General features: G+C 45.4%; 2 protein-coding genes across 11 annotated transcripts in view; both read right to left on the bottom strand.

Moving 5' to 3' along the window:
- Positions 1 to 809: 809 nt before the first annotated feature.
- mybphb (myosin binding protein Hb) lies at positions 810 to 7,778 on the bottom strand. The gene is made up of 12 exons (XM_029151984.3): positions 7,468 to 7,778; positions 6,200 to 6,334; positions 5,549 to 5,716; positions 3,482 to 3,570; positions 3,201 to 3,396; positions 2,984 to 3,123; positions 2,666 to 2,825; positions 2,455 to 2,591; positions 1,818 to 2,004; positions 1,690 to 1,732; positions 1,217 to 1,246; positions 810 to 1,134 (listed from the first exon to the last, which is right to left on the bottom strand). The coding sequence occupies exons 1-10, from the start codon at positions 7,709 to 7,711 to the stop codon at positions 1,704 to 1,706; spliced, it is 1,485 nt and encodes a 494-aa protein (XP_029007817.1). The 5' UTR covers positions 7,712 to 7,778; the 3' UTR covers positions 810 to 1,134; positions 1,217 to 1,246; positions 1,690 to 1,703.
- A 190-nt stretch (positions 7,779 to 7,968) lies between these two features.
- The window catches only part of nav1b (neuron navigator 1b), a 41,436-nt gene continuing 24,000 nt past the window's right edge, over positions 7,969 to 25,404 (bottom strand). For 5 of the 10 annotated variants that reach the window (XM_029151970.3, XM_029151969.3, XM_055509140.1 and 2 more), the window contains 24 exons: positions 23,621 to 23,771; positions 22,560 to 22,860; positions 21,193 to 21,952; positions 20,266 to 20,682; positions 19,638 to 19,798; positions 18,998 to 19,171; positions 18,283 to 18,326; positions 18,011 to 18,034; positions 17,749 to 17,826; positions 16,432 to 16,515; positions 15,950 to 16,273; positions 15,301 to 15,479; positions 15,022 to 15,178; positions 14,555 to 14,753; positions 14,224 to 14,306; positions 14,033 to 14,128; positions 13,687 to 13,855; positions 12,436 to 12,671; positions 12,194 to 12,348; positions 12,034 to 12,105; positions 11,732 to 11,928; positions 11,487 to 11,605; positions 11,180 to 11,377; positions 7,969 to 11,070 (listed from right to left, as the gene is read on the bottom strand). In XM_029151970.3, the coding sequence (XP_029007803.1) occupies positions 10,987 to 11,070; positions 11,180 to 11,377; positions 11,487 to 11,605; positions 11,732 to 11,928; positions 12,034 to 12,105; positions 12,194 to 12,348; positions 12,436 to 12,671; positions 13,687 to 13,855; positions 14,033 to 14,128; positions 14,224 to 14,306; positions 14,555 to 14,753; positions 15,022 to 15,178; positions 15,301 to 15,479; positions 15,950 to 16,273; positions 16,432 to 16,515; positions 17,749 to 17,826; positions 18,011 to 18,034; positions 18,283 to 18,326; positions 18,998 to 19,171; positions 19,638 to 19,798; positions 20,266 to 20,682; positions 21,193 to 21,952; positions 22,560 to 22,860; positions 23,621 to 23,771 (4,462 nt within the window). In that variant the 3' untranslated portion in view covers positions 7,969 to 10,986. Of the gene's footprint in view, positions 11,071 to 11,179; positions 11,378 to 11,486; positions 11,606 to 11,731; positions 11,929 to 12,033; positions 12,106 to 12,193; positions 12,349 to 12,435; positions 12,672 to 13,686; positions 13,856 to 14,032; positions 14,129 to 14,223; positions 14,307 to 14,554; positions 14,754 to 15,021; positions 15,179 to 15,300; positions 15,480 to 15,949; positions 16,274 to 16,431; positions 16,516 to 17,211; positions 17,221 to 17,748; positions 17,827 to 18,010; positions 18,035 to 18,282; positions 18,327 to 18,997; positions 19,172 to 19,637; positions 19,799 to 20,265; positions 20,683 to 21,192; positions 21,953 to 22,559; positions 22,861 to 23,620; positions 23,772 to 25,404 lie in introns of all 10 variants that reach the window. The other 5 variants (XM_029151976.3, XM_055509142.1, XM_029151973.3 and 2 more) reach the window with 4 other exon arrangements.

Here is a 25,404-nt window from a genome sequence, read left to right as displayed (position 1 = left end):
CTCTGTTTTCGGCAGAACAAAGCCACAGCATAAGAACATTTACATTCATTTTCCATTGCATTTACGTTTACACTCCTTTGCCTTTTTGTACCACTAGAGGTCACCACACTCAAACAGAGGTTCTGGTTTATGGCTACTGTTCAAGACGTGTCACTGGAATCTGGCTAATATAGTCAAAAAATAAAAGTGGCGAAAGCAAACATTCTTTATTCCTGTTATTTATATCCTTCGTTTCCAAGTTTCCAAGCTACAGTAACATGAAAACAAACTTGTCAGTGGAGCCTTTCCCAAAATAACCGGAGGGAGACGGAGCAGCAGGTCTAATTTAGGCAGCCTGTGTGTGAACCCATGCGTCTCTGTAACCTCGATATGCTTGGCATGGTGCCAGGTATCGCTATTCCAGAAACTCCAAGACCAAATACTTACAAGATCAGTATTAGACTGGTATTAATATTATGGAAGTGCTGGCACCAAACGACTAGCGCTGCCGTCTCCAGCTTCCTCAGTGGTCTGATGCCAAAGTGCCTTCAAACCTTCAGCTGCTGAAACTAGAGAGAAGTCGTTAAATCAATCTGCAGAGCTTTTTGGTATATGAATAAAATCTATGCAAGCTTTCTTTACTTTTTTCGCATCTCACTACGTTTTGTCACATCACAGGGTTCTTCGCAAAAACAAATATTGGCGTTTGTTTCACTGCATTTTATTGTTTTCGCACTGGATCCATCCACAAATACAATCCAGCAGAGTCTCTGCACTAGTTCTGCTGCAGACTGAATTTACAGAAGGCAACATACAGAAAAAAACAAAACCAGAAATTAAATTATTTATTGATATAAACACGTAGATGTTACATTCACATCTTCTGTGAGGAACGGGAGATTCAAGCTGTCAAATTCTTGGTGCACACCTGGTTAGACTGACAAGACAGATACCATGGACGGATATCGTTGGGAACAAAGCTGATGGTGGACATGGATATGGACTTTTGATACACAGTAGTATTATATGGAGACTAAGGCGACAGCACTCGTTCATCTTAACATGGGTGCACTAGGCAAGAGCTCACAGCCACATCCCTTCGACAGTGTGGTCACCAGCCATATATACATGTTGTTCCAGGAATTCAGCTCCTTCCTGTCAAGATAAAAAAGGCTTTAAGTAATAAAACGGACTTATGGTGGAGGACTGTTTTAGAAACGCTAACGGTGTCACACACCTTATGCTGCAAAGGCCTCATTCCCTCCTCCTGATGTGGAATTGCAACACAAAAACAAAGAAGAACGAGCGTTAAAGAAGTGAGATCCGCAATAAAATGTAGGGACTTCTGTAAAGATGGAAACTAAGCACATAGTGACAGACTGAAGAGGGTAAGCTGCAAGTAAAATGCTGCATGTGAGCTACAGGAGGCCGCTGCTGCTGCTGCTGCTGCTGCTGCTGCTGCTGCTGCTGAGTCAAGGTAATGTGATTAAGTCTCCTAACCTGGTGCACGCTAAGGCACCACACTCTTAATTTATGAGCGCAGAGGCCACCTTTTCCCAGTTTAGTGCCCTCCATGTATGGAAAGTGAGTCAACGGGAAGGCAGACATTAGACAAAACCCAAATAGATCAACCGATCCTACATCCAGTCCAATCAACATTCATTCAACGCATGTGATTCCGTTCAGTTCGCCGTGTGAGGCGTTTCTGACCTGTGGGTGTCAAACTATTTGCCTGCTTCAGGGACGGCTGGCTCTGTGGAGAGAGAGAGAGGGGCGATCAGCTCCCAGAAGGTGCAGACGCTGGGTGAAGACGCGCCTTCACGAGGCTTCCCACTTACGTTTGACCTCCAGCTTGCAGCTGACGGCCGCCTCCCCGTGGTCGTTCTTGGCTCTGCAGGTGTACACGCCGCCGTCGAAGTTCCCGGGCTTACGGATCTCCAAGGAGCAGATGCCCTGGACGCAGATCTGCCTGTACTTGGGGTCGTCGCCGATAATCATCTGGTTCTTCATCCATTCGATCCTGGGCTGCAGGAAAACCCATTTGGACGGTTAAATATGGTGACAACGTTAAAACAGTTGCTTCTATTTGTGTTTGTGCCACTTGGCAGGAACAGCCTGTTGATTGAAGCGGGCAGGTAGGACAGTCCCGCTGTGGGAGCTTTAATAGCGCAGGCATGTTGAGGACCTTGCAGGGGCCTATTCGGGAATGCTACACATGTGACCCCGCTTCCCTGCTGTCCTGTCACCAACACGGCCTCCTCGGTGGACACATACTGAGTCTATCTGTCTCATTTAAGCTCCTAAGTCCTTTGTGTCCTGAGCACAGAGGGATTATGAGCAGCAGCAGAGGGCGAGACGCTCAGACGGCCCGTTAACAAGGGAAGGTGGAGATCCTCGCACCTCAAATCAAGCATGTTGACAGCAACGGATGAGCGGGGGAACAATGGGGTTAGCGAGTAGCTCCTGTTACTGCACCTTGGGGAATCCTCGGACGGAGCACAGCAGCTTGGTGCTGTAGCCCACGGTCGTGGCCCTGTCGCTCAGGGAGGTGGTGAACTTGGGCGCCTCGGTGAAGTCGTGCTCCTTGTAAACCGGAGGCTTGTAGTCGATACCTGGGAGGCGGGAGAGAGAGGGTCAGCCGCGGGGCGCCCGGGCGCCGGCCGGAAGGGGGCGGGCGGAGCCGTACCTGTCTTCACAATCTTGGCCTCCTGCTTAGTGACGGTCGCCGACTCGCTCACGCCGCACTTGTTCTCGGAGAAGACTCGGAACTTGTAGGTGTTCCCCATGATGAGGTCGGAGATGGTGGCGTTCAGCCTGTGGTAATGCTCCAACACGCTGAACCAGTCCTGTTGACACGGACACGCCCCGCAGTGAGGACATGACACATTATCCGAGCAGGATTTCTTACATGCGACTCATTATTGGCATCCCACTGTTAATCACCATCATACTGGGCATACTGGGTGGCCCAGTATGTGTGGGCCGCCCTCTAACTAGGACTCACCCCGGTCTTTTTGTCGGCCTTCTGGACCGTGTAGCCTGTGATCTCTGTGTTTCCGTTGTCGGTGGGTGGGGTCCACTCCAGAGCCACGTTGAAGCCCCAGGTATCCACGATCTTGACGGTGGCAGGAGGCCCCGGCAGCTCTGGCAACGACACAACACGGACAGCGTGAAGCGCTCCCCAGACCCCAGCACTGTGGACACAAAGCGCCGGCGCCTACCGACGATCTGCAGCGTGAGCGAGGCCTTGTCGTCGAAGTCCTCCACCTTCACGCACATCTCGTACACGCCGGAGTCCTCCCTCTCGGCGGCGCGGATGAACAGGATGCTGTCTCTGTCAGTGCTGCGGATGTTCACCCTCTTGGTGTCCAGCGGCTGCCCGTTCTTGGTCCAGGAGACCACGGGTTTGGGTTTGCCCTGTCGGAACCAGAGCAGCGGTGGGACGGTTGCCAGCATGCGGCTTACGGGGTGCACAGCGGAGGGACGCGTTCCCGCGCTTTACCGTGAAGGGGACCGTCAGGTTGATCTTCTCTCCAACGCGGGCGACGTATCTCTGCCTGAGGAAGCGAGGCAGGCGAACTTTGGGGCGATCTGCGAGAAACACCAACAAATTCAAGAATTGTTGAATGATTTACTGGTCATTGACTGAGCGTTATGCTGCTTTATCTACTGCTTCCACAGCTCGTCAGTGATGGAACGAGCTAAGGGCCTCACTTCCTCCTGTGACCAACAAATCACTGACGGCTGAGCTGATCTAAGCTCCTCTGAGCCACAGACCTTTCACTGGTGCCATCACCAGCGCGTGTGAGCTTCAACTGATTATTACACAATCCCACTATTCCCTCTGTGCGTCCGCAACATAGTCTTTGTCCAAAATACCTCTCTCTCTATACCTTTGCTTCCTTGAGGACGTTTTTATATTAGCTAAAACAAAACGTAAAAAAGGCTGCTATTAAAAAATGTGCACACGTTTATTTTTTCAATAAAATTCTTCCTTTTTTTTTTCTCGTTCATAAACCCGTAACCAGCGTCGTTGGCAACTGTGACATTTGAAATGACACTCAAGCCTCTGCATCCTGCCAAGGCTAATTTCTTGAAAACTAATTTGGTGAGAACTACCACCTGCTGAGTCCTGCAGAGCAACATTTGCCAGGTGTCTAAATAAAGCCAGCGTACTGTAGTATATCATGTCTCCTCATGACGCATGTTTCGGAGCTTAGTCTTAGTCCCACGCACATCACAGTACATTCAAATCCTACAAAGCAGGTCGGAGACGCGACTAAAGTACAAATTTGGGAGTCACTCATTTGCAAATAAGCTGTTTGGTTTAATAAAGGACATAAAATGAGACCTGAAACAGAAAAAAGGGACTTTGTACTACCTGTGTCTTGTTACAGCGGAGATTAGGAGTAATGCACATTGTACCTGTAAAGTCTGTGGCATGTTTCAAAACAAACAGTGAATCTCTGGATGTGTCATGAGATTTAAATGTCACCTGAGACATGAGATCTGCGGCCACCACCCACGCAAGCCCCTCTCTAAACTTAGAGGCAGGACATGCTGGAATTTGCCATCCGCCGCCCGCCCTCTGCTCCCTGCAGCCCCCACGCCTCGCACTCAGATCACTTGTCACCATCTATCTCGCGGAAAGGAGAGCGACGCCCTCATCAGCCGGAATCCATGCAAAGAAACGTCGGAGCCTCCAGAGAAATGTGTTAATAAGGGGCCGTTTTGAGGAAAACCCGGTATCTGTGCAGAACCTGTTGCTGAGTAGCTTCTGCTGCAGCACCTGCTTTAGTGAACGCGGTGCTGAACCCGGTGCCAGGACTGAAACGCTACCGTTCCGGCTGGGATCAAGTTCCCCGCCCGACTCTCCATTACGCGTAACGGTGACTTGTCAGTGAGCCAGAGTAACGCAGCTCGTCTTTTTAAAGCCCCCGAGGGTCCGATCATCGTTTTACCACAAATAACTTTGGATCTGCTCTCTAATTAACACTGTAAGGTGTACAAGACCTGCAAAACCACCTACTTAACAAGTCCACGGCCGCTGCGGCCGGTGGGATCAATGTTCCATCTCAGAGAGGGAACGAGTGAGAAGATTCTGCTTTCCATCATAAACACATTGGGGTTTGACTCAAAGCTTCAAACCATATGTCAGTATGTCATTATGGAAATATATTCAAATGGATGTGTTTTGCTGATGTAGTTAAGCACTTTTCTATGTAAGGCAGTGGTTTTATATGATAACTTGTGTCAGTGTGCCTTTTTCTTTAGCAGAGGACATTTTACTCCAGTGCTTCGTGCTGTAGATGCTAACAAGCCTTTTCAGCATCCAACACACTTGGTGTCCTCACTTCAATACAATGTGAGACTCGCCTTATGTTTTTATTGCTTGATTCCTCCGGGGTCAAGACTCTGAGTGTCATCAGACCCCGCGCAGCGAGTATTAGATGCTCGTATCACATCTAGCATTCTGTTTGTTTGAAATGTGACATATTTATTCAGTGTTCGTGTTTTAGAATGGTGCATTTCCCCGTCTGGACGCCATCAACAGCTAAACGTCTCTTACTAGCGACCTCCTTGACCAGGACGGCCTCGGGCAGGACGACCGGGGGGCTGCGGCCGCCGGCGTTCACGGCCACCACGCGGATCTTCAGGCGGTCGCCCGTGGTCAGGTTCTTGATCGCAAAGCGGCAGGACTTCTGCACCTCCTCGTTGACCGCTTTCCAGTCCTCAGCTAAAGGAGAAGCAAAGGGAACCGAGTCACACGTCTGCAGCTTCGTAAAGTCAACACGCTGGACGCAAATCTCCTGGGTTGAACAGGAGAGTTTGCTGCAGCCCGGTTCCACTTTGTGCCTGGTCTGCTGAATCACGGCCACATTGAACCGCTGCTGATATTAGCTTAGGGCTGTAGGTCTAAAAGCAGGACCTTCAGCGAGACCCCGGCAGCTCCTGAAACGCTCCTTTCCTTGTAGGGAGAAGTTAGGTAGCTCATGATATAACTCTGCAAGTGACACTGCAGGGACAGCTGCAACGGATACGGCTGACCCACATTAAAACAAAACATTTACATGATCCTCAGAATAGTTAAATGCATTAGGACGGAGCAGCAATAAAAGGCATCACGATACTGAAAATGAACTGAAAGCAGTTGTTGAAGCTGCTTTTTTTGTCCCGGTGCATTAAAACCAACATACAAACGCATTGCTGCAGCACTTACTTCCATCCTTGCAGGTTTCAATGGTGTATCCGTCCAGCCCGGAGGGTCCGATGTTCTCCGGCTGACTCCAGATGATAGAAACCGAGGTGTCATTCTTGTCCTCCACAAACAGGTCCACGGGAGCGCTGGTGGGCTCTGCAGACGTCGTAAGAACACGCGACATGTCAACAGACCTCCACACGGGCAGAAATGCGTGTTGCTGCTTAGCATCGGCCCAGTGACACGGAACCACTGCGAGAGGTCGTAATCTGCCATGAAGCTTTCTTAACGTTCTGTGAGAAAGCGTTACCTTTGGGTGGAGGCGGAGGGGGGGTGGGCGGTTTAGGCTCCTCTGGTGCAGGCGCCTCAGCAGCTTCAGCTGGTGTTAAACAGGCATTTGCATTATTACTGGCAGCATTTAATAAGCAGAGCACAGCGACAGCATCGAACAAGATCCAGTCACAGACGTCACAGCGCTCCTGCTCCTACGAGGAGCTTAGGAGCTGGACGTGCTATTATTAAGTGGCCTTTTTCCCCTGCAATTATAAGAGAGAGTGGTGAACAGGAACACGTTCTGCTTTCTGTGGCTTGTTTTACCATCAACAGGTGCGCTGGGGTTCGGCAGCGGGAGCGGCCTGCGATTCCTCTGCGGCAGCTGATATTAGAGGTTAGGAGACGCTAGCGTAGCTGTGGGAGGTGGACGGACAGCTGTACATGTGTGATGTGCATGTCATCACACTCCGCTGCATGAGGTTATAGGATATGAAGTCAGAGTCCTGCAAGAATGTTCAGGCTTGGTTGAACCCGTGTCAGAGGAGGTTGAGCCACTGTAACAGACCTGGAAATCACCTGGACTCAGCGCTTCTGGAACAGTGCAAACCAAACCTGGTCCTCTCCAAAACGGAGAAGGTGGGAACGTTTAGGCGACTGTAAAGTCACCAAGGCCAGAAAATCAAGACGTGAAATACAGTTAACAAAATGTATGTGTCAGTGTTTAAAAAGCAGTTTAACTGAACTAGAGTGGATGCAGCTGCGCTGGAGGAAGGCGTGCGTAATGCGCATGGCTTCAGGCTGCTCAGCGCAAAGCGTCCAAACAGGCCGGTTTCTACCATAACCATGCCGCCATGCCGCCTGATGTGGAGGGCTACAACCTCTCATCCACGGAACCGGGGCGCGCACGTGTGCGTAAAGGTTCCAGCCACATGCGTACGGCCGAACAGCTAGACGCGCTCGGGTAACGGGAGAAACGACTCATCCAAGGTCTCCTCGGACGGGGGTCGGGCTTTTACCGTCGGCGGGTGGAGGGGTCGGGGGCTTGGGCTCCTCAGCTGGTGGGGGAGCGGGCGCCTCCTCGGCGGGTGCAGCCTCGCCCTCCGCGGGGGCTGGGGCCGCCTCGGCGGGGGGGGCCTCGGCAGGAGCGGGCTCAGGGGCCGGTTCCGGGGCCGGTTCCGGGGCCGGTTCTGGAGCCTTCTCCTCCTTCTTGGCTGGTTCTTTCTTAGCCGCCTTCTTGATCGGGGCAGGCTTGGACGGCATGTTGGAGGGTGCAGCTAATTCCCAACTGGTGTAAGTCCTTAAACTGGATCCAATGCCATCATTCCTGCGGAGGCGGGAGGCTTATATAGAGCCGCGCAGGTCCTGGCACCGCCCACAGAACTATATTAGACACTGGACGACGCGTGAGTCAGACCCCACGTCTGTCTGGGCCACTCACCCACACTGTGCATCATTTCATCCATTTAACAAGTGGATTTATACTGTTGGTCTCATTGTGGACAAAGGAAGCAGCCGAGTAAATACAACATGTATTTTATTGATTCCAACAAACAGTGACAGGTGGATGGAAGCCTCTGAAGGCGTAGCTTATCCGTGTCTTGGACTGAACTCTGGTGAAATATACCTCTGCCTGGGATGCTTCCCCATTCCTCTGTGATTGTTGCCGCATTCAGAATGCTGACATATTTACAATCTTTACAATGGCATCCTGTACAAAATAGAGAAATTAAGTTTTACAAAGGAGTTTAGAAAAAAAAAAGGAAAATATCAAATATCTGTGTTTTCAAAAGCAAAGCGTCGTCTAGAATGATTTTCCCTAAAGAATACATCAACGTTAACAATGTTCCTCATCACACAGCAAGTTTACATGCATTTACAACACTAACAAACCCTTGACTTCACATCGGTGACATAAGATACCGCATAACATATTTTAAATCTTTAGTCCACGAAAGCTTTGCAAAAATATGACTATTCAGCAACCTGTATTGGCTGAAGATATCAGGTTCATTCTGGTTTAATTTGACCTAAAATCAATATGGAAACGATGAAACACTGACTCTTCACAAGGAATAAAGTCTCAAAATTAGATTTTTAAGTCCAGTTTTTGTTGAAGTAATTTGACCATGTACGGGCTCATTTACGTTGACAAAGCACATTACCTATAGTACATCTGTGAACCCTGTTCTGAACGCACAACGCAAATTTACTCCTCATTTCTTCAAAGATTCCTGTCATCTGCTCAAACAAGCCTCCTTTTTTTCCTGTGGTGCAGTTTGATCCAATTCAAGACCTCGAAGACAGACCGGATGAAAACATAGTGCATTTGCTCATGAGGTTCGGACACTAGCTGCCTGCCAGCGCCAGTAGAAGTTGCTGCATAGTCCAGATACACTAGTAAGCGAACACAAATCACAGTTACTACAGAGCAACAGGCACCACAACCAGTGAATGAGATGAGAAGCTTGAGTTGATGGCTTTAGTTCACCTGCAAAAACAGATCAGGGTTTGGTAGCAAAGTCCCACACCTGAAATATTTACATTAAGAGACATTATTTTCATTTTGCACGTGGCCATGTCGAGAAGCTTCAGCACATCTGGCCTCTTTAACAATGCAGTGTACGTAATCCATTCATGTTTTGAGTTTACAGGTGACCAATCAGAGCCCAGAGTTCTGTTATCAGCCATATGCAAACAGTGCAATAATAGAGAAATTAGCAGCTCAGGCGCAATTTCAGAAGCTGAACCTTCTTCAATCAAGCAGTGGTGAAAATGGTCTCAGATGCATTTACAGGATTTATGTACATGTGTGACTGGAGCACCTCAGTAATGCAGTAACACCTTCTGGGCTAAAGCGATTGATTACTTGTCATTACTTGCCTGCTCATGTGACCTATAGGATATTAAATGTTTCACTTTGACTCCATAGACATTTTTGTTTGTTTGATACTTCATGTGCCCTGATCTTGATGTGAACACCACACAACATTCACATGGGCTGACACCAAACCACGTCTCTATACAATATCTTCACCACATTGCCAATAAAATGTAATAAAATCTGAGAAATCATCATTTAGATCTATTTCATAACGCTTTAGTGATTGATAGAAATTACACAAATCTCTTTGCTAACCTACCCTGAACACCTATATGACTCTTCATTGATACTACAACAGCTTGGGACATTGTTAAAAAGCACCATATGCACCTAAATGTTGATTTACTTATATCTCCGCAACCGACTTCATGAACTGCTGCAAATGAAAACGGCTGTAAATCAGGTAACTTTGAAGTGACTCGGAGATATGGCTGCTTTGTACGAGCACCCATTAAATGAACTATACAGTAATACGCTTGTTTTCTCTACATTCATAGTACTTAAACCCCTAACTTGACAGTCATAATGCATTATTGAAGTACAGTATTTGGTTCAGTATATTAAATCATTGTACCAACTAATGTAGATAAACTAACGGATGTAGCCTGATTATATGTACATAATATACACAGTAACTACTCTTAATACGTCGGGGTAAAGACAGATGTACTGTTTCTTGGATAAATGGCATAGAAAAAAAAAATCCAAACCGGATTCAAATACTGTTGATAAAACCATTTCCTAAGAGGGTTATGCTATATTATCCCTGTGTAATATCTCACCTGATATATTTGTCGACTTTGTTACTAAACTTATGAAGCGCTTACAAAAAACGGTACAAGAAAGTGATGAACCGACATCACAGTGTTGATGTGTTTTGTTTTATGCAAAAGAGTATGACAGCAAGTAAAAAGGTCAAACTTATGAAAATGACAAAGATGAAAAAGGAACAAATTATCCAAACGTTTTATATTATTTGTTATAAAACAGATTAATTGAAACCCATCATTCAAATCGTTTTTAACAGTTGCTGCTTTTGCTGGAATGACATTGATGAAAGCACCAGTGCTATTGACGTCTTTGTACTTAAGGCATTTGACTAGTTTCACCTGCTCGTGCTGTGAAATCCAGGATTGCATATGTGTAAGGGGTGGCCTTCAAAGACAGTTTACAGTAGATATGTAGGAGTTTGCAGTAAACAGTAGCATCTGTCATGCTGTCATACTCTTTTCCAAAGTGGGTCACCTGTAAGTGAGAACAGCTGTTGGTGACGAGCGCCATTCTGCTGCTGAAATCACCTGAAGTCTAAAAGCTGAGACCATGAGTTTATAGTGATCTATTAGCACCGATCTAAGTACTTAGGGCTAACGTGGTGGTACTGTAAAGGTATCTGGCTGAAGTGAATTACATCCAGCCATACTGTATATACGGTTTAGTAACAGAATATAGCTTTCATTCAATACCTGTGACTTCTTTTAATTACTGTATGTATTAAAATATTCAGGTTCATACTTTCAACCTCGTGTTGGAGGAATGACTGAGGGTTCATTGTTCCTGAATGTGTACCGTGTCAGTACAGTGAACTAAACACAGAAGCAAAAAGAAAAGAAGGATAAAACTTTAAGTGCTAAGTGGTAAAGAGTACATATCGTGTTCAGAGCTTAGGCAAGCTAGGGTCTTCCTGCTCTGGGGATTCAATGTAATTGGCCGCCTCTTGAAGCTTCAAAAGCATTGCCATCTACAACAAATAAGAGAACGCCAGCAAATCAGACCTTATGTTATTTTTACTTTACAAACACTGACATTCGTGAAAAGTCTCTGTCTGAAAGGATGATGTTCTGTCTCACCAAGGGATCAGACTCCATGGAACTGGGCGGAGTCTCTTTGTGAGGCCTCTCCTCGCAGGGCTGACCCGGGCTGCTGGAGCCGATGCTGGGGGGAGGCAGGTGAAACAACTTTGCCTGGTCCTGCTGGGCAGATGGCCAAGGCAGGGTGCCCCTCACCCACTCCACGGGGTCCTCCCATACCGCTTTCTGGCCATGGATCTGAAGAGTGTGAAAGCAAGAATTAGAGTGCCACATTGCCACAGAAAGGAAGACCAATAGTATTTCCTGAAGAAGATGGATGTGGAGTCCTCTGGCTCAGGTTTCTCACCTTGATGCCATCCTTGGCCCCCTCTTGCAAGTATGGAATAATAGAGTGGTTCCAAAGGTCAATGAACCACGATCGAAACTCATCCACTGTGACGGGACAGGAGAGGAAGAAGCAAGGGCCTGAGGGGAGAACAAACAAAGAGCACATATGCATTTTAAAAGCTGAACAGATCCAGCAGCCCTTCTCCATGCTTGTATCTTCAACTTCATGTTAATGTAAAGCCCAGAAATAAAAGAGTTGAATACCGATGAGGAAGTCAGACGTGCTGTGCTTCTCCAAGAACGCGTGCAAATGATACCAAAGCTTGGGAACCCAGTCGAGCACCTTGATCAGGTCCTCATTGGTTAAGCTCCTCTCATCCTCAGACTCCATCAGCTTCCTGTGCAAGTATCGCACCAGGAAGCCGTTGGCTGGTTCCACATTGTTTGAGAAGGTCACCATCCTGAGACAACGAGGAGCACAGACTAGTTAGTTGGAGACATATTGTATTACCCATGTCAGAATTCCTTGTATTCCCATCAACCTTTAGCTCTGAGGTTCAACCAACCTGAAACTGAGATGCAGACCATTGTTTGCTGTCATCTTCACTGGCTGATTGCTCGTCCCAACAATGTAAGGGCTATGGGCAGAACAGTTTCACAGTTCAGGACACACAAACAACTACAGAAGTTGTATTAGCCAGTTTGTGTTGTGCATGAAAAGTGTACCATTTGTGATATTTGCAGGTGAGAGCGCCATTGACGAGTTCACTAATGGAAATAGGATCGTGAATATCATCCAGAATCATTACAAGCGGGATTTCCGACGTGCTGCTTTCCCGATCGATTTGATTGGCCAAGTTTGAAAGATAAAGCTGTAAATCCTGAGGGGAGACAATCGAAATGTCACCATAACATGACAGAGAATATGAGTCCCCATTGTACAGATGCTGATGGGGAAACCGTGTCACCTTGCAGGACTGGCGGTGCATGTTGAAGGTAACCACAATCCCACTGGTGACCTCACGGGCGCTGCGGTCCACCAGGTACTCAGCCAACCTGGATGCGAGGTAGGTCTTACCCGTCCCACTTGGGCCAGAAAGGATAAGACGGCGGTGCTTGAGGAGCAGACTGATGTAGTGTTGCATCATGGGTTTGGGGATGAGTGTCTCAAACACCAGGCTGTCCACACACTTCTCCTTTAAACCTGAACGATAAGAATGAACTGCAGTGTAATAAACAATAGTGAACTGCAGCTCAAAGGTATGAGCTGCTGTTTTATTTCTGTGTGTTACATGGTGCCAGAAAGAAAACACACACACAGAACACAGACTTACAGAACAACTTGTTTTCAACGGATCTGTATCATCACCACTTATCCTTCATAAGCAACAGTCAAGTCCAAAATGCGGCTCTTAAAATAACTTAACATCAAGCACAGCAAGTGTGTTCACCCCCCACCAGCCTGCAGCAGTGGGGCCCAAGTGTCTGAAGCAGAGTTTAGTTGACCAGCTGGGCCTGGCTGCACAAAGATCATGTTACTCTGAGTCCTGTCCCAGCTGCCGCTACTTTCCCAGCTCTCCTAGCACTTCATTTCTTGCATTTCTGCATGCAAAGACGCAGAAGGCTTGACTACTAGAACCTCATGTCTCCATACTGAGTACCTTTCAACATTCAAACACAACGATGCAGAACATATCCATATAAAAGTAAAATAGATCTAGTTCCCATATTAACACATTTTCATCTGGTTAAGGAGACCATTCGAGTGCATGTGTTGGTGAATGAAGATGACAGCTCACAGCTGTTGTAAAACAAAGGAGCAGCATTGCACTGAAGAGGCCAAACGTAGTTGCTCTGATAAGCAGACATGTTATTTTACACCCGACTGACTCTTCAGACTATTTAAATCCTCAAGTAAACACTTGAGTGCAAAAGATCTGATTGCAGAAAGATCTATTCATCAGTATTCATGGTTTGGTAGCACTGGAATTTTACACTGATGAGGTTTTATATATCAAATCAGTATTTATCTGTGTGGACTTGAGTTTCAATCAAACCATGATTTGCTTTTGATGGAAGAGACGATTTTAGAAAAGGAGCCTGGATTGTTTCCAACAAGCTCTGCTCAGAGGGAAGACGCCTGCCGACATGTTTCATTTCCATTAAATTATTTCTCATTTAATATGTCATCATATTTCATAAGTCATTACTCAACAGACCTTTTAGAGCGACTGTGATGCCACCAGGACCTCGAGATATGCAGCGGGAGGGCTGTGTCTCATGAGCTTCTCCTCCCACCACCCGCTTAATGTGGCCCATACTGTAACTGTAGATGGAGTCAGTAGACAGGCCTAGACTGGAAGTGGGGTCCACTTTGGCTATGTACACCTTGAATGAAAAAGACAGAAAATCGCTAAATTTGACGAAACCTATCAAAAAATGAATGGCAACATCTGCCCTCAGATTTTTAGAGCTACAGTAACATCAATATCTGTGGAGCACTGATTGAATTTGTACAAGGGTCATTAGGTTTTATTACACTTACAGTTATTAAACATGTCTCACCTTGAACGCCTGGCTGACGGCTGAATCCAGCATGGTCCAGTCCATCCTGCCATTCACCCTGACTGTGCCCACAAAGAAATCCTGCTGTTTAACCTCCTGTAAACACAAAGCACAATTCGAGAGGGAAATAGTCTTTATGTTACTGAGAGATATGAATCATGTTCATAAAAATAGACAAAAAGAACATCTACCTCTTTAAAGACATGCAAATCTGCAACACAAACCACCACCCTGACACGGTGATCATCTCTCTGCGAGTCTGTGGAGTGGATGTCTGCCAGGGAATACAGAGAAACACATCGATTAACATTACACACTCACAAAAACTGAAAACCACTTTTATGGAAAAAGTTCAAGCAATGCCTGCAAAAGACAGTTTTAATGACATCCATATTTATATTAATAACACTGACACTAACTGAGTTAATTACTGTGCTTGTAATCATCTAATAGTGTAATTGTGATGCCTTGCCATCTACCACTGATGTCACCCTTGCTCACACCCAGCCCAAGGAACAGTACCTGGACTGCTGCCCTCACTCAGCCCTCTGCTGTAGCTTTTGGGCATGTGCATGGCTACCGACTGGCGAGGAGATAAACTTCCTAAAGCGGTGAGGCCTGAGGACTGAGAGACGGAGCTGGAGGGTCCAGGGGATGGACAGGGGGAGAGAGCACCTGTCTTCAGATGATCATTCTCAGCCTTCAGGTTCTCCACAGTTCTCTGTTAGGACAATAAAATACATTCAATTTTACAAGTGGATGTAAATAATACAAAAACCTGACAACAGGCAAGTCAGAAACTGGTACTTTCAGTTTATGAAACCATTATAATTTGCAGGTATATTTGTTTAAATTAAACATAAAGTAAATTTTGGCCTGATGTTATTTTATCATTTACAATGAGCAGAGGTTCTTTGTAGCGGTTAATATCTTTATTGCCTTTGCCAAAGTTGAACTGCAGGAACTGAATGCATGTGTTTGTCACTTGCCTGCATGCTGTTCATGGTCTCCTGCAGATGCTCCAGCTGATGGGCAGTGCTTAGAGCTTCCAGGCGGATGTCTGTGAGTTTACGCTCCTTCTCCCACAGCTCTGTACGGAGCTCTGACACAACTTTGTCATCCACCACCTCCCCTCCTTCACAGAGTCTGAAATGAATTATATTAAACAGACAATGATTAGCAGCCTGACAGTATGAAAATAGCAACAAACAGCATCTGTTATTTCACTGTGCTGTCGGTTCAGGCGCTCATTGGAGGGAGAGGTTTACCCGGATGATGACGCAGAGGTTGAAGACTTCATTGCTGATAGAGGCATGTTCCCATCATGGTGGACTTTGGGGGAAGAAGGGGCAGAAGACTCCGGGGTGGAAATCTCCTCAATGTCAGCATATGGCCCTGTTGGCTTGGAGCCCTTCTTACTAAAGGCCTTGTTGAAGGAACTGCGTAACTATTCAGAGAAGAAGAATTAAATTAGATAAACATTAGATTAAAACTTGAAAGAGAAAATACTGAAAAGTAAAAGTAAAAAAAGTAAAATATAGTAGAAATGTCTGAATTTGCTGTGACACTACAGAACACACAATATGAAGCCATTATTCATATTCATTCTAAACTGATTAAATGTGCGGTAGCATGCAGATGAGACCAGTTTTGAGAGGCTGGACAAAGGGAAGGAGTTTACTGCAGCAACATCACTCACCTCAAAGACCTAAAAGATAAAAGCAGGGCAGCATGAGGGAGAGACCAGAGTTGTACTTAATGACAGATTTGGAAGAAGACAAGAGGAGAGTAACACACGTGCAGACTGTGAGACAGACTGTGACAGTATTTTAGATCATTTACAAACATGTTGTAAATTGAACTGTCAAGTTTGATGCACCTACTACCCATTTCTACTTCTAATCATTGTGTCCTCACCCAGCTTTTCTTTTTCTTCTTCTTGGCCTCCTGCTCCTTCAGGCTACCCATGCTTGAGTGGCTGGTGGTGCTGGTGAGGCTGGAGATGCTTTCTGAGGAGTTCTGGCGATTAATCAGCAGTTCTAAATGAAAAGAATAAAAGAAGAGTAGATATATGTAAATTGGGAGGGAAGAGCGCTGTACATATTGTACGACCAGAGCGTATTTTCTACCTTTAGGTGTGATATCTGGATTACTTAGTGCACCCTGAATGATTTCTTGGGCCTCTGTGTTTTTAGTTTTCAGAATTTCGATGGTCTCCTTGAGCTCAGTGAGCTCAGAGTCCTGAAGGAAGTTTGGGTTGAAGTCAGTTTACAGGTAGAGCATTGACAATAATCAGACTAATTGTCTGTGTCAGTGTGTTGTGCTGTGCAGTATGAAGTACGGCCGTTTAAACTATTTATTTATTAGCATTGTGAACTCAGCGGATAAAATCAAAATACCTTTTGGTCTGAAGAGACTGATAGGGTCTGCAGGCGCGCCGTCATTAACGCCAAGCTCTGTTCAAATGCTGCTACAAGATTAGCCTTTAAGAAAAGACACAGCGGCGGAGGGAGACAGAGAAAGAGAGAGACACAGAGTGAGTGGGGTGTTGAGACCGCAGACAGGCATGAGTCACCAGCTCAATCGAATCACTCTGCAGTCGGAGACTCTCACAACACATCAAGCAAATGGCTTTCTTCATCTGCTGCAAGAAGAGGGAGGGGATGGAGTGGTGAACAGCTGTAGGTGATGTCGAAGATGAAAAAAGATGTTAGGGAAATGGCGGTGAGGGAGAGAAGCAGTGTGGCAGAAGACACAAACCTCGTAAACATGTTTGACCTTTAGGTTAGGGTTTCTCACACCAGGGCTGCCAACAAAGGAGGACTACAGTGTCATTTATGAACCTATGAACCTTCTCAACACCATCTTATGTATTTTGGTAACTATAAAAAAACTAGTTTTTTTTTTATGTCCAATGCATAATTACAAATACTGCAGTAAGTAAAATAAATCACATTAATAAGGATCTCCAATTTACTTTTGAAATGTCAAATTACTTGTGACATTTAACATTATATTTAAATACTTATCCAAGACCTAGTTAGCGTAACTAAACCTAAACAGAGGTTGGGGTTATCTTTGCCACACCACAGACTCCACAGAGATGAGAAAGAAGCTCATCAGGCTGATGTCCAGAATCATGCGGAAGGGACTGAGCGCCCTGGAGGCAACCAACAAACCTGGCCTAGCTGCTACACCCAGCATCCAGTGGGGCAGGTCAGGGGAGGCAGGCAGGGGCAGCAGCAAGTCCAGCAGTCAATAAAGTCAAGAGTGTAAAAGAGAGGGCATAGGAGCATTAGGGCTGGAATAGAACTGCGCAAGGAACCAAACATAAATTCGCACTTTACAGTCACTGAGTGAGTTTAAAACACCAGGTTAGTCAAGATGACAGGGCTGAGAGGAAGCAAATCATTGGAAACATGGTACATTTAAAAAAGGACACTTGAGAATAAGACAAGGTCATTATTATGAGACTCACTGCTCCAACATCCTCAGTATATAAAGTAGAGCGAGAGATACAGTTGGCATTATCATGTCATTAACTAACTTCAAGTCACAGATCATAGGCAGCATCATGCAGAACAGACACTAAAACCACCTTTTAAATGGAAGCTCCTCAGTTATAAGTGGTATCAAAGCTTAATGAAGGGTTTAGTTCAACACACTGATAAGACGTTTGTCATGCAATCGAATGACATCATAAGCATCATACATACGTTGGCAGAAAGCTGCATAGTCAAGTTGGCCACCTTTTCCTGAGACGACTCCAGCTCTCGTCGCAATTTGCGGATTTGCTGCAGAGTAATTATATTTGAGTCTGAGCAGTGTAAACATATGAAAACACCTAATCAACTTAGTAATATGCTGTAAAGTCACAGACATTAGTGACCACTGATAACGCTAAGTGATTAGCAGGCATGATTCTAAGTGAAACATTGTGATCCCGTACAACACAAAGTCAGTTCAAGCTGGTCTTACCTCCCCTTGTATCCTCTCCTCATTCTTAAGAAGGCATGATGAAAACAAATTTGATGGGATATTTACTTTCTTTAAAGTTTCACATTAAAATACTAAAAAAATACTAAAACTTGAATAAAAGGGGTTTTATAATGCAGGTGAAGACAAATTATGCTTATCAAAATAATCACAACTGGACTGAATTCACGGCTGTAAAAGCTTTCCTAAATGTCACACTTCTAAAGACAACAGCTCAGTAAATGCAGTGCAGTACATTTCAGTACATGACTCACCGAGGATGAAGCATTGGATGCCAGAGAGAGCACAGAGCCATGAACTGGAAAAATAGAGTGGAGAATTACTGCAGTCGATATCAAATGTTGGCATTTTTATACAAGTACCTATGACAAGCAGTTGCTTCAAAACATCAGTATGCCTGAAGTTTCTGCTCTCTCGTCAAAAATAAAATGCATACATGCAAAACAAGAAAAGCCATAAACTATACATAATGTTCATTTACAACAGCTTTAAAAATTCTAATACAACTTACACTGTACTCGACCTGCCATAATCATTCGTTATTATACGGTAAATCGTTTTTGGAAAAGCTACTCCTCAATTTTTGGTTTATAATATGAATCTATTATTCTCTCTCGCTCTGAGACCTTGTCGAAGGACACATACACACAAGATATTCCTTTATTCACGGTCTGTAGTAGAGCTGGATAAGGTTGGCAGAATTATGGTTGTTTTAAAGCTACAGCCAGCAGCAGTTTAGCTTTGCTCACAGACTGGAAGACGAGGAAAGCTCTATGAAAGATGAAAGGGGAATGTGATTTGGCTTGGACATTCTCACAATCTGAGTCTCTGAAGTGTGTAGTAATATATATACTGTAGGAACTTTCAGTTAAAACTGAGGCACCTAGAATCATCACCAGGAGCGCTTTGCTTCATTTAAGGGCATGTTAAAGGACGGCCGCTACAGAGAGGCCAAGTGAAAGCGCTCACCATCATCCCCTGGCTCACGGAAGGACCCAGACCGCATCATGCTTTTTGGCCGGTCAGCCAAGGACACGCTGCTGCCCAGAGTGGAGGATCCATCAAGATCACAGGCCGCCTCATTAGGGGGACCTATGCTGTTGGAGCGAGATATCCTTGGGCTGCCACTGGTAATTGGGGCAACTTGTCCAAGAAGAGAAAAGAAAACATGAGTAACACAGCTAAAACAGCAGGATGCATACAGAGCAGGCCTACACCTGCATATACAGTAACACTCTTATTCTGATGACTCGGTGTAAAGCAACACTATGGTTCAAAGAGTTAAATATAGCCTGACCTCGCCGCCTAGTCCCACACAATTCAAGTTTAACTCAAGTCTAAACATGAATAGATAGTCAAACTCAAAGTACAAGATTTAGCCAGGCCTTTGAGATATCGAATCAGATAAATAATTTAAACTTGTGTTAACATTACTTAACTTTGAAAGCTTATCATCCCACAATGTTAATTAAATATCCCATTTCTAAGCTATATTCAGTGATAATGGTGTCAAATAGCTGATCAAAGACCAGCGTCATTCCTTTCACAGCTCAGGACGGTGGCTGCCTTTGGAAGCTGGCAGCGACGTGCATAGGACAAGCAGACTGACCCACGTTAGTGAGAGGAGGCTTGCAGGAGGAGGGCTGGAGCGTGCGGGTGGGAGACGGCAGCTGAGGGGGGCTCCTGCTCTCTGTCATGCTGGCTGTGGTATGGGAGTGGCGCCTTCCCGGTTTGCTTCCTTCACTCTCTGACAGGCTTGAGCCATAGCGTCTAAAAAGACAAATACACAGACAATTTAACTTCAAACAGTAAAGATACAGTGTAACCATGGAAAATTTCGAGCAGATGTTTCGACATAAACGGTTGTGACATACTCCAGGCCTTTCTTTGGCGGGGGAGTGAGATCTGATTGTAAACGGTGAAGAAAAAATATCATCACACGGGTTTGTCATATTTAGGCAACAAGGAACATTTTCATATACTAAAAGTACAATCCAAGTCAGACTAATGCTGCCTGTCATTTTAGAGATAAAATAAGGTTGATAGTGCATCAGCTGCCAAGAAACCTCTACAGCAATACTGGGCCATACTTGATGGCTCAAGACATTGTGTTTTATACAGAATTCACTGCAATGGGTTGCTTGTAAAAGAGTAGCTTTAAAATACTTTATTGTTCACGATTGTAGTGAAGTGTAAAAGAATTAAATAATCTTCTTTAAAGGACATTAGAGACATACCTGTCTGAGAGGTTGAGGGATGTTCTGCTTCCAGACCCCCAGGTTCCTGTACCCCGCTCATCCTTGTCTTCGGTTTCAGTCCTGACAAACCTTGCACTGGGGGGTACACTCATCTGCAGTGGCAGGGACTCCATGCTGCGGTGCATACCAGACAGTTTGGGGTACAGCAGCGGTGACCCGCTCAGGCTTAAGCTTTCGCTGGTGTAGGAACTGGTGGAATCGATGTGGAGGACTGGTGCTGGGCTGGGGGTGAAGCGAGGAGCTGTGTGGGAACCTGCCAAGTCCTGAAGCTTGGAGTAGGGGGGGACTTTGGGTGGGAGGTCATGGATGGTCACACAGGAGTCCAGGCTGTTGGAGTTGACCTGATCCAGGTGAGCCAGACTGGGTGGACGACCCAGAGATTTAGTGTTCAGCATTCTAGGAATCATGCAGAAGAACCAAGATGTAAAACAACCACACAAACTATGGCAGCTCCTGAGAAATTATATTTAAGTGTGTGTGCATGTGTGTGTGTTGTATCATTTTGTATTTTAGTCTTTTATCTAAACAACAGAAGACACATTTTCTTGGTTTTGCTTCTAGCAAATACTGCATAATTAAGAAAATTGTTGTGGTTGTATTCCTAAACTTCCAAACTTCTGAGCCAACATCGGTTCAAACACTGTTTTGCTCTATTGCTCTGGGCTACTTCTTCAATAGGAAAAACAATAGCTCCTTTAAAACTGTGGATTATTTAGAGTAACTGGGACACTCTCTAAAAGCTGATGCATTCCTATTTTAATGTAATTTTTGAATCCTACAGTATAGGGGCTCCAACTAAAATTCCCTAAAATATCCACCAGTCTACAGGAGACATGTCAAAAAGGAAATATTTACATTTCATAATCAGTGAGACATGAGTTTTAGAGCAGTACTTAAATAAGGCACCTTGGTGTGGTGGGTGATGAGAGTTCAGGATATTTGTTGCTGCTCGTCCTTCTCAGGCCATGCAGCTTCAGCACGGACTCTGTGGTTTCAGACTGAGCGTGGTCTCCTTTCAGGGAACCACAGTCCATGTCAGCCCCCACAGCCTTGGCCTTGGCTCGCTCCTTCTCCTTCTCTCTATCAGTCTGGTTCACTGGGCCTGTGCTGGTTCGATTGGACAATTTACTGCCGCAGCCACTGGGCTCTTTAACCCTGGGCCCTGCGGAGGCAATCGGCACAGGTTTTAAACTCAGCAGACTGGGGTCAACAGTTCCGCTGACCGGGCGAGCTGCAGGGCGGCCAATTACGCTGAAGGCGCTTGATTTGGCGGGTCGAGGCAGGCTGCGGTACTGAATACTGTTTCGGGCATTTGGGCCGAGGAAGCCCTGTTCACTGCTGGCATCGAAGCTGTTCTTCCTGCCAGAATGTGGTCCTCCTCCCACTGGCTTGACTGGTATGCCAGATGACTTGGGGATTTTTCCCACAGTAGCGGAGCCACTGGAGATGGTGGCGCCCCCTGCTGTCATAACAGTGGCAGTACCAGTGGCGATTGGTGGCTTCTTGTACCCAAACGAGGCCCCAGCGCTTGGCTTAACTAAACCCGAAGGGGGTTTGCGGTGCTCTCCGTGGTGATGATCCCTACCAGCATCAGAACGAGACCGTTGCAGGCCAGCGGTTTTAATGGAAATCTTGGATTTGTCCAGTGGCTTCTCACATTTCGCTGCTGGATAAACAAAAAAACAATGCCATGTAAGCGGTCAAAGTATCATTGCAATTTTATTTACAGCTAAATTGCCCGGTGACTCTGGAGAGACATTTCTTTTTAGCCAAAAACAAATGCGCATATTGTAGCATTTCCAACAATAATAAATGATGACCCTGTATTTACTTCCAAATGTACTGTACCAACTCATTCTGACTTGCAAAAATGTAACACACATCCTGAGATATAGTCAAGAAATATAATGTGTAGAACTGAGACGTGAGTTTAATGCCCATTTATTATAACAGTGGACTCCATGGTGCATTTGTCTGCAGTATGATGTGCTAATCCATTCCTGGCTTACTCCCTGGGTTACAGTTCGGCATCCATCTTGACAACAAGCAGATATTTGCCTTGGCCGCTCTATAAAACAGACTGTTTTAAACTTGGATTCCTCATACAAGAGATAACAGATGACAATGATTTTTTAGTTGGGAGCGATGCATGAAATTCCTGAAGATTATGAAAAGCAGATAAAATGGAAACAAAAAGTGAGGCTCATAGATGAAAAGTAAGAATATACTCTACTAGACTTGTGTATTAAGGAGGTAAAATATCCTGAGCTCACCTGCGACTTTGAGCATGCTTTGAGAGGTGTGTGTGATGGGAGAGGTCACACCCACAGGAGGATTACGGCTCTTCTTGAAACTGCCTGGTTGTTCCAAACTTTGAGGTTTCTTCAGTTCCCCTTTACCTCCCGAATCTTCGCTGAATGCTGGAGGCTTTTTTCTCCACTTGCTTGGCAGCTCTGTCTTTAAACTCCCCGTGTCATAGCTGCAGCTGTAAAGCTTGAGGTTGGCTTTGCCATCTTCGCTGTACCAAGAAAGCCCACTTTCCACCAGAGAACGCTTCTCTGCATCAGTGCGGAGCTGCAACGAGAGGGAAAGAACAGGACCTGTGTGAGTAACAGTCATCCAGTATATGGTCTGTGTTATCTATGGTGTTGCTGTACTCTGTAATCTTTCCATCTAAACTGCATTCCAGTGGGCAGGAGTGAGAGATAGGCTGATATGCCCTGAGCGGATTGAAGACAACCACAGAGGAAGACAAAGCAAAAAAAAAGAAAAAAAGAAAAAATGAAAACTAAACAGACTTTCTGACTCTCAGTGACAAACAGCACATTAGAAACTGATGAAAATAAATGTTGTCACTGTGCAATGAACAAAAAAGTATTTACATTATAAATAAAAAAAACAAATAGTGTGTGGTTGATTGAAGAGGTAGCACTGGGAACAAAACTCTGCTTCTTGGCCCTCTATCAACATCACAGTGACAGATGGCTCAATGAATAGCAGTGACATTACTTCCAAATGAGCTTCCTGCATATAAGCTCTATTCATAGTTACAGGAGTTACTTCTACTTCACGCAACTGAAGAGTGGCTTGGGATGTGACGCGTGTGTGTTTTGGAACATGTTTATCTGTATAATTTTAATGACAGAGGTGAGATTCGGTGGCTTCTTGTGGCCTTAGTAAGAAGCCAGCACTTGCATTTAACAAACAAAGCAAAGTAAATCACAGAGTCGAGCTGCAATCTTTAGCACGGTTTCACAAACAAAACAAGACAAAAGAAAGGGAAACTGTGCCACATGCGGCATTAAAGACTGCTGGCTACAGTAATTGAGCTCACCATAACAGAGGAGTTGCGTCTGGAGCCAAGGGGTGTGTTTGGGAGCGAGTTAAGAGAGGAGCTGGCATTGAACTCCTCTGAACTGAGGTTCTCCGAGCCATCGCCGTCACCGTCGCTGAGCCCACTGCTGATGGAGCTGCTCTCGTCCCAACTGAAACAGTACGTGAATATCAAGTTAAGGTCAAGTAGATGACAACCGTGTACAAGGTACAGTGGGCAAAGCTACAGTAATGTTTCTTGAAGGTGGAAAATACTGGCAGCCAAGGTGATACTGTATGTCCATCTGTCTCCAGTAGGTTGGCTCTGGAGGAGGCCACATGCTCAAACAAGCAGGTTATTTCAATATGGATTAAGCTTATGAAGTATTTTGTTTGGCTCTTCACAACCATAAGTCATATATATATTATATATAAACCCAATTATGTCCTGCAGGCTCCAAACACACGGATGTTAACATAGTTCAATGGCTAAGTGTAGCTTCAAAGGAAGCGTATGCTGATAAATCATGCTGAACAACAGCTACGTCCACTGACAGCTCAGGGTTCAGCAAGTGGTCTGGTATTCTGTAAAGAAGCAGGATGAGGAAAATCAGCGTAACCCCCCCCCCCGACCCTTCCTTCCAACCCATAATGATGTCCTGTGTTGCCTTGAAACAGATGCTGCCAGACTGGCCCCTCGAGTGACAAAGGCAGGGATGGATAGTACAGACCTGAGCAACTGCAGATCTACATGCATTCAGACCGTATTTAAAAATAGGTGATGAACAGTCGCTTCTCAGTCAGAAGAACTTCAGTATCAAGTGAGACTTTATAAAATTGAAGAGTGAAACATGGTTTCTTTCTGTTTCTCACCACAATACTGCCTTGTTAAATTTTAAAATTACTTCACCAAAAAAACTAAATGCAAGTCCAGCCTGGATTTAGAATGATTAAGCTCCCCATCATTATTTCTGGCCTGGTCATCAAATTTGCTTTGGCGCACAAAGGACTGGCGCAGTGGCAAAGGTAAATTAATAAGACCCTATGAAGCTGAGTCACCATTTGACTTGAAGACGTTCTTTGCTTTCACCACTGAGCTGAAAATGTTCTTTGTGGGCCAGCAGGCTGCAATTAGCACAGGCACGGGACATGGAATTACATAGAAAAATACAGGGAGACAAAAATGGCCGGTACACTTACAGAGGCAGATTGAAGCGCGTGGCTGTAGCTGAGTTGTAGTTGCAGTTGTAAAACACAAACGCACCATTCTCTGACATTTTGCCTTGGATCTGAGCATTGTAATGCAAAGAAGTCGCCATCTTTGTAAAGATTTGTGGCTCCAGGGGACCTCAGAGGCAAACTTTGGCATGAGCAGAGAAAGTCTATTATATGTTTGATATGGGTCATTTGAAGTGTTACCACGCCACAACATTTCTAATGAATCAAGTCTGATTTACACTCAGAACAGATGTTCACAGCACCTTTCAACAATGCCCCCTCTGTCAAAGGTAACAGAGGGGCCATGAATACCGGGATGTCAGCATACGAGGCAGCAGGGGCTGTGGGCTGTTGATATTACAAGCCAAAAGTGTCTGCTCTCAGAGGTGAAACCCGGACAAGCAGAGGGTGGGAGCACAGCAAATGCATACTTCATGGCAAAACTCCTACAGCTCTAGTACACGACTTGGTGCAAAACCAAGTGATGGTTGATTCTATCCATAGTGAATTCAACAGGATTGCATGCACTGGTTTCCACTATAGCAGTCGAGGCTGAACAAGACTATAAAGTGCATGCACAGCATTTTA

This window comes from Betta splendens, chromosome 5 (genome assembly GCF_900634795.4).
Source record: "Betta splendens chromosome 5, fBetSpl5.4, whole genome shotgun sequence".
In the NCBI taxonomy this organism is placed as follows: domain Eukaryota; kingdom Metazoa; phylum Chordata; class Actinopteri; order Anabantiformes; family Osphronemidae; genus Betta; species Betta splendens.
This window is presented reverse-complemented; position numbering and strand designations above follow the sequence as displayed.

What these genes read in the sequence shown, in the direction of transcription:
- mybphb (XM_029151984.3), bottom strand. Translation starts at nt 7,711, where the DNA reads ATGCCGTCCAAGCCTGCCCCGATCAAGAAGGCGGCTAAGAAAGAACCA. An exon ending in TGAAACCTGCAAGGATGGAA is followed by an intron (nt 5,717 to 6,199) that starts GTAAGTGCTGCA and finishes CTTCTCCTTTAG; the next exon opens with CTGAGGACTGGAAAGCGGTC. An exon ending in CTGCAAGCTGGAGGTCAAAC is followed by an intron (nt 1,733 to 1,817) that starts GTAAGTGGGAAG and finishes CTCTCTCCACAG; the next exon opens with AGCCAGCCGTCCCTGAAGCA.